This window comes from Octopus bimaculoides, chromosome 14, assembly GCF_046866305.1.
Source record: "Octopus bimaculoides isolate indiv1 chromosome 14, ASM4686630v1, whole genome shotgun sequence".
NCBI lineage: Eukaryota > Metazoa > Mollusca > Cephalopoda > Octopoda > Octopodidae > Octopus > Octopus bimaculoides.
The window spans coordinates 13,564,897-13,572,570 of NC_142941.1; the positions used below are offsets into that span (position 1 = coordinate 13,564,897).

The window sequence follows — 7,674 nt, forward strand, 5'->3', positions numbered from 1 at the left end:
CCACATTAAGAAGGGCGTCCAGACAGTAGAGTTTGGTGTAGTCTTCTGACTTGCCTGTTCATGTTAAACTGTGTAAGACAGTTTGACAGGAACAGGATGTTAAAATGATGATGATGTCTAGACATACGCGCGTGCATGCACACTCACGTGTTTGAGTGTTTGTCTTTACATTGACATATTTGAACAAAAAAAATGGTAATGTTTGTTCATGTTTCCTGTAAGCTGTACATCTCTTAGCTCATGAGTTTCATCAGTCTTGATATTTGAGCTCCTGTGGCATTGAAAATCTTATTCAAAAACCAGAGGTTCGAACAAGAAGGGCATCTGGTTGTAGAATACTGCTGTGATAAAACTCATCCAACTCATACCAGCTTGGAAAAGCAGACATAATAATGACAATCATGTGGCCAGGAAACATTTAATGAACCATACTTAATAGATCTATGATGATGATGTTAATTATTTCTCACACAGGCATAACGTGACAAAATTTTAGTGGTGGGGTTATTGTTGATTAAATTAATTTCAGTACATAGTTGTACATAGATAACTTCAGTACATACTTCATTGACCATAACAGAATGAAAGTCACAGGTCACTTTGTGAGATTTAAACTCTTAATATAGCATTTTGTTACAGCACTCTGCTAATTGCTGTCTTCATTATCATCAATAATAATAATTCTTTCAAATTTTGGCCCAAGACCAGTGGGGCGGAGGGTGTCGATTACTTCCATCCCAGTTCATCGACCCTGAAAGAATGAAAAGCAAAGTTAGTCTTAGAGGTATTTGATATCAGGATGCAAAGAGCTGGAAGAAATGCTGCTAGGCATTTTGTCCGACACTCTAACAATTCTGCAAGATTACTGCCTTCACCCTTTTGTTACTATATTTCTGTTGAGATATTCCGTCTTTGTCTCAATTTATTTTGAAAATAACAAAGAATTTGATAAAATGACTGCCATTATTAAGCTGGTATTTGGAACAATAATTGACATAGAATTGATGGAAAGTTTTGATTTAGCTCACTTTAAGAACAAAGCCTATATCATAAGACCAAGAACTGTCTCATGGGTTGGTATGAAAAGGGTTGATAATGGTCACTTTTTAATTTTGCCTCTTAGCCACATATTGTTGATGAAGGAAGTAAAAAATCAACTTCAGTATATTACTAGTGTTTATTTTATTGAAACAATAAAAAGGCATAATCTACACTGGTGAGGTTTGAACTTGATTATGATAATAATAATGATGACCATTCCATTCCTTGTGTTTTACCATATCTAAGAAAATCTTATTGTATTTTTCAGGCATTCATTTTGCCAGGAAGGTGAAGAAATATTTCAACTGAAGCTACATTATTGTGGGAGAGTGTTGTTGATTCATGCAAAGTGTGGTTCATTCAACTGTTTCTGACAATGATCAATTATCTACAAACATATACAAGTAGACAGACGGAAGAAATTATGTACTGATATTTGCAATTCTGTGTTTACAGTCTTTACTGAAAATGACAATTCTTCTCTGTCAAGTATTGTGCTGACAATAAAGGTTTATATCACCGACAAAATGTCTGAACAGAAAGAGTCATGGAATAAAGAAGAGTCCTTTGTTTGTGAAGTTTGTGGGGAAACCTCCCCTTCACAAGACATGTTTATTAAACATGGAGAGCTGCACAAAACACAGAAAGGTAGTAACAAAAATAATTCTTGTGAATCTGTTTCAACATTCTCTACACTTTTACCTCAATACATTAAACACGGAGAGACGAATAAAATGGAGAAAGGTAGTAACAAGGCTATTTCTGAATCTGTTTCAAAATTGACTTCACTTTTACCTCAATATATTAAACATGGAGAGTTAAACAAAGGAGAAAAAGATGATAACAAAGATACTTCTGAATCTGTTTCAACACTGTCTTCACTTTTACCTCAATACATTAAACATGGAGAGATAAATAAGCCAGAGAAAGATGGTGACAATGATACTTCTGAATCTGTTTCAACATTGTCTTCATTTTTACCTCCGTTCATTAAACATGGGGAGATAAACAAAGGAGAAAAAGATGGTAACAAGGATACTTCAGGATCTGTTTCAACATTATCTTCACTTTTACCTCAATACGCCTGTGATATCTGTGGGAAATCTTTTCCCGCTAATAAGAAGTTAACTCGACACATACAAACACATTTCAGAGCAAAGATTTTTCAGTGTGAAGTTTGCGGAAATTCATTCACTCGTAAAAGTGATCGAGACCGACATAAGAGAATACATTCTGGAGAGAAACCTTACCCTTGTGATGTATGTGGGAAATTCTTTTCTCGAAACAGTCATTTAAAAATCCACAAATTGACTCACTCGGGTATAAAACCTCATCGCTGTGAGACTTGTGGAAAATCATTCTCACAGAATTGTGATCTGGAAAGACATATACGTGTACACACAGGAGAGAGACCATTTAAATGTGATACTTGTGAAAAAAGATTCTCTCAAATTAATGAACTAGGAAGACATAAACGAATACATACAGGAGAAAAGCCATATGCCTGTGAGTTTTGTAAGAAAACGTTTACTTTAAACTGTGTTCTCGTAAGACATAGACGAATTCATACTGGAGAAAAACCCTATGTTTGTGAGTTTTGTAAGAAAACATTTTCCCAAAATAGCATTCTTGTAAAACATTTGCGAATGCACAATGGCGGAAAACCTTATCAATGTAAGATTTGTGGTGAAGCATTCACAACAAAACGCCTTTTATCTGACCACACAAGAACACATACTGCAGATGGTCCTTATCCCTGTCAACTTTGTGGCGAAATCTTTTCTCAATATACAGATATAGTAAAGCATTTAGCAATACACACTGGCTGAGGAACGTATTGTCATGAGGTTTACAAGCAGAGGATTTGATGAAGTAAAGAACTTTTCTTGGCATACAAAAATACATGCAATCAAAAGAATTTAGACTTTTAATTTTGTGTGTGAGGGCATATTGGATATAAATTCATTCATTTGGACACAAATACATAAGAGATAAACTTTTCTGCCTGAGTAAGATATTTCTTTTTTTTCTCCTGTCCATTGCTTGATGAGGTTACCCAATTAAATTGTTCTAGTAGATGGTCACTTTGAAGTTCTAAAGAAGCAAAAATAAGGCAAGACATTCAAGAATGACATAGGAATTTCATATCAAAAAGATTTTTTTTTTTTTGTATACAAGATGGAATATTGAAATGCCATTGTTGAATTTATGAATATAACAAGACTGAAAGAAACTTCTGAGACTTTTTTGAATTTTGAGTAGTATGGCTACATGGTGACTGGTAGTATGGCTACATGTTGAAGTTATGGTAGAAAAAAAAACCAAGGATGGACATGAATAATCAGGGAGCCAAATATTAAGGAATTTCTATCTTTACATGAGTGTTGCAGTGAGTAGTTGTAGAATTCACAATATGGTTTCTGTTCCATGGTGAAACCACTTCATTCATTTAAACTGGAAAATGGCCTTAAAAAGGCATGAATATCACAGCATCTTTTCACCTTGTATTTTAAATATTGCAAGCTGCATATTTATGCAGGAGACCACTATATAAATAATTCAACCCTGTAAATCATTTAGCAATGCACTTACACATGATATATACATTCCTCCCCCACCAGCACCACCACACACACACTATATTTATATAGTGTAAATAAGTGCAGGGTTGGCTGTGTGCTTTCCGATCAGGTGGTTTTGTGTTCAGTCCTACTGTGTGTCACCTTGGGCAAGTGTCTTCTGTTATAACTGTGGGCTGATCAAAGCCTTGGGTGTAGATTTGGTAGCTGGAAACTGAAGGAAACTTGTCATGTGTGTGTTCCCTTGTCTAGGCATCCACATTGATAGTTGTAAATAAGTGTCATCCTCATACAGAGTGTGTCCTTCATTTCCAACTTGCCATGGAAACACCTCTGGTGATAGGTAAATGTTACCTTGTTTGGAAAGAGATGAGAGTTGGTGACAGGAAGGGTATCTGACCATAGAAAATCTGCTTTGCCAAATTCCTTCTAACCTATGCAAGCATGGAAAAGTGGATGTTAAAATGATATATATAATTTCTATGCATAAAAACGGTTGGGTATGATTTTAGCTGGAACTTAGCTGCTATTTCTGGCAGGTTGAGTAATTGTATAGAGACTTAATCATTGCCTTATAAAATAGTTTATGATACACATTGGCCATCTTGTCTATAATCGGAACCAAAATCTAGATCAAATATGGCTTCTGGTTTGAAGCTGAACATACTTAGATTAATGAGTACTTATTCTCAACAGCTAAGGAGACTGAGGAAATGCAGAATAAAGTGTTATGCCCATAAGCACAATCAAGGAGAAGGTTATCCAATATCTTATCCACCTAAAGCATACTTAAAAATGTCTCTTAGGGGAAGGATGGTTGAGTACAAACCATTGATGATACAACAGATGGCTATATTCGTTTGGTCAAGTTTGTATTGCTTAGTCTCAAGTCAACCCTGATCGTACAAATGCATTGCTGTTGTTATCAACCTGCCTTTTTGTGCACAAGTGACTACATTTGTCCAAAGTATGATTTCAAGGGTGTGTGATTTGAGAGCAATCTGGCTGCTGTTTCTCATTGGTTGTACAACAGACTAATAGCACCTTTGTTGACATATAATTGTGAATGTATGGAGCATGAAATTATATGAGACACACGATGGTCTCCTGTGTTTGTCTACATGTTCTATACTAACTGAATAATTCACACAAGAAGAACCTGCTTCATTCTACTCTTCTATGATGCATCATTTTGTTTTAAAGTGTTCTGAATTAAAATCTGTCAAATTTTCAAATAGTTGGTGTCCTAAACACAATCTTAATAATGACAAAATTATTTTACTAACTTCGTTAATTTAAAATTTAATTGAAATAAAAGGCAATGTATTGCAACATCAGTTGGGTAAATATAAGGGTTAAATATTGATTTTTTGGTGGAGTCAGTTGACGAAAGAGGAAAAAATGTAGCCATTTCTGGTGTAATAACTATTACTTATTTTATTGACCCTGAGGGAATTAATAGCAAATTTAAAATTGAAACTGGTGTTTGGATCTAAACCCTGTAATGCATTTAGTTGTTCTTGAGCCCTGGTCACCTTTTGTTGAGCAGACTGATAATAAAAGGCATTCCATAACAATCCTGTCAGGTTTCCTGGCATTGAGTATCTGACTTCATGGTCCAATGTGTCTTTTTTTTTAACATGGTAGGGTGTGGTTTAAGTTGAGGCTTGAGATAAATTATAAGCTGATATCAATGATGAGACTCAAGCCCTTAAATTTTTGGAGGAATTAAAATACGATGGAGTGAGTTTCATTACTTGCCCCAAAATATTAGTGTAAAAAAGTGAGAGTCAAATAGACACGAAAAAGTACTGCCCTTATATTGCAGTTTTGACTTGCTTTTCATGAACGATTTCATGTGAATTATGGTTAGATGTCTTTTGCTTTCAGATTGTTAAACTCAAAAAGATAATTAACTCTTGCTTAAATACCTCCTGCTTTTTAGCAAGAAATGCTGAAAGAAATATTTCATCGCCATCATCACCATCATTTTTTAATGTCCGTTTTTCAAGCTGGCATGGGTTGGACGGTTTGACCAGAGCTGGCAAGCTGAAGAGCTGCACCAGGTTCCAGCCTGGTTTGGCTTGGTTTCTGTGTCTGGATGTCCTTCCTAATGAGATGAATTGTTGTTTTCATTTGAATAAGCACAAATACCTGTATACACATGGGTCATGGCCTTTAATGGTATTAATTGGCTTAAAATGGTGGGCAAATGGCTACAGCCAGGAACTGGACCTGAGTTGCAATCCTGACTGACTTTATTTTCACCACAAAATTCATTTAACTAGATGTATAGATCTGTTTTGTTTAAAGGCAATAAGATGTTGTGATATTTGTGTTTTGTCCTGTGGCATTTATTTAATAAATGAAGTCACCTCATTGGGCATCTTAACTCATTTTGCTGCACACTCATGTAATCATTATGATTTTTGTTTTTAAATAGTTTAGTCAGGGGAGGAAGGGCACTGCCCATGGCTTCTGAGACTGGTGAAAGAGGAGGTCATCCTCAGACAGGAGACCTGGCCCAAACGCTCGCAACAGAGTGAAATCTGCTAAAGGGACTTGATAGCCAAGGGTTTGTGTTAAATTGGACAATGGATTGTGTCTACCACCCAAAATACCAGGCCAGAAGATAAATAAAATATTGATTGATTGATTTTCCTCAGGTGATGGTGATATAGAGGTAAGTGGGGAGTCCCATAAGCCATCAGGTTGTAGGGGCATTTTGTTTTCATCTAGTGTTTTAGGATAAGTCATCCTAGCTGAGCCCATTCCTAAATATCCTATACCCCCGTAGGAGGATGTTAAATCTGCACTGCAAGTTAACAGAAATAAGAAAAACCTGATGCTTACAGCTGTGGGCTGTTTCACCTTGCTGTGGTAACTATTTAAGTACCGCAGCAAGGTGGACTGAGCTGTTATGAATTAATAATCTTGGCCACAGGTGAATTACATTAATTGCTGATAAGATATAAACAGCTAAACATTGGCTGTAATGAGCATCAATTTGAAACCAGAAAGACAGACGGGCTTTCTAGACATGCATCTTGTATCTCTAATTATCAGGCAATTGTTTTTGATTACACAATAGGGCAGTCCCTACCATTCCATCTCCTCAAATTATATGCTGTAATATATTTCTGATTTACTGTTCCATTTAATTTGCATTATGTAAATTGTCATTCACTTAATACTAGTTTAATACACTATTCTAATTTCTGTATTTTTTACAGTATATCTCAATGATATTTTCTATGATATATAACTAATATCCTATACATCATTATGATATTTTGATTTTTTTTTTTATAAGTTAGTCAAAGGAAAAAAGAGACAGTGCCCACCACCTTTGCAAACTCTCACAGACTGGTGACATGATGTATTGCTATGATAATTCACGTTATATATCCAACTGTACAGTTTTTCAAATATACTACCATAGCAAAATGTGGAAATTTATATAATGAGATGTGTGATTTTGTGTTTTGAAAATCACTTCTTTAAACTATGTTCTATGCACAAATGGAAGAATTTAATGTTTAATGTGTCTTTATTAAGCGTGTATCTTCAAAATATTCTGTAGTATCTCTTTTTATCCCTCCCTTTTTTTCCTTTTTGTATATGTTTATGAACATGTTGTATATACTGTAATTTAAAGATGACATTTTATTTTATGAAATTATTATATTATTATTCATGCCTCACGCATTTATTATAAATGGACTCATTCCTTCCTGCTTATTCCCATTGAATAACCACCAACTTAATGAATCCTTCCATATATATTCATACTAGTATTATTAATCAAATCTCTTCTCTTCTGGAACCTTCTATATGTATTGCAAAACTGAACAAAAACATTTTTTTTAATGATGATATTCTGCAGTAAAGAACTAACAGTTTAGTGATATTCTCATGCTGACATGTCACTAAATACAGAAAACAGAAATACTGGTTTGCATTGACATTTTATTTTATACTCGAATTCCTGCAGAAAAGAAAAAAAGAAAAAGAAAGAAAAATTGGATTTGTTATCTTCTGCTTTGAAAATATT

The 7,674-nt window shown here is 34.7% G+C and overlaps 1 protein-coding gene across 5 annotated transcripts in view; it reads left to right on the forward strand.

Moving 5' to 3' along the window:
- Window positions 1-7,642, forward strand: part of LOC106881600 (uncharacterized) — a 35,091-nt gene extending 27,449 nt beyond the window's left edge. For all 5 annotated transcript variants that reach the window (XM_089362351.1, XM_089362349.1, XM_089362348.1 and 2 more), the window contains one exon: window positions 1,310-7,642. In XM_089362351.1, coding sequence (XP_089218477.1) covers window positions 1,569-2,870 — 1,302 coding nt within the window. In that variant the 5' untranslated portion in view covers window positions 1,310-1,568 and the 3' untranslated portion in view covers window positions 2,871-7,642. The remainder of the gene's footprint in view (window positions 1-1,309) is intronic.
- Window positions 7,643-7,674: the final 32 nt, after the last annotated feature.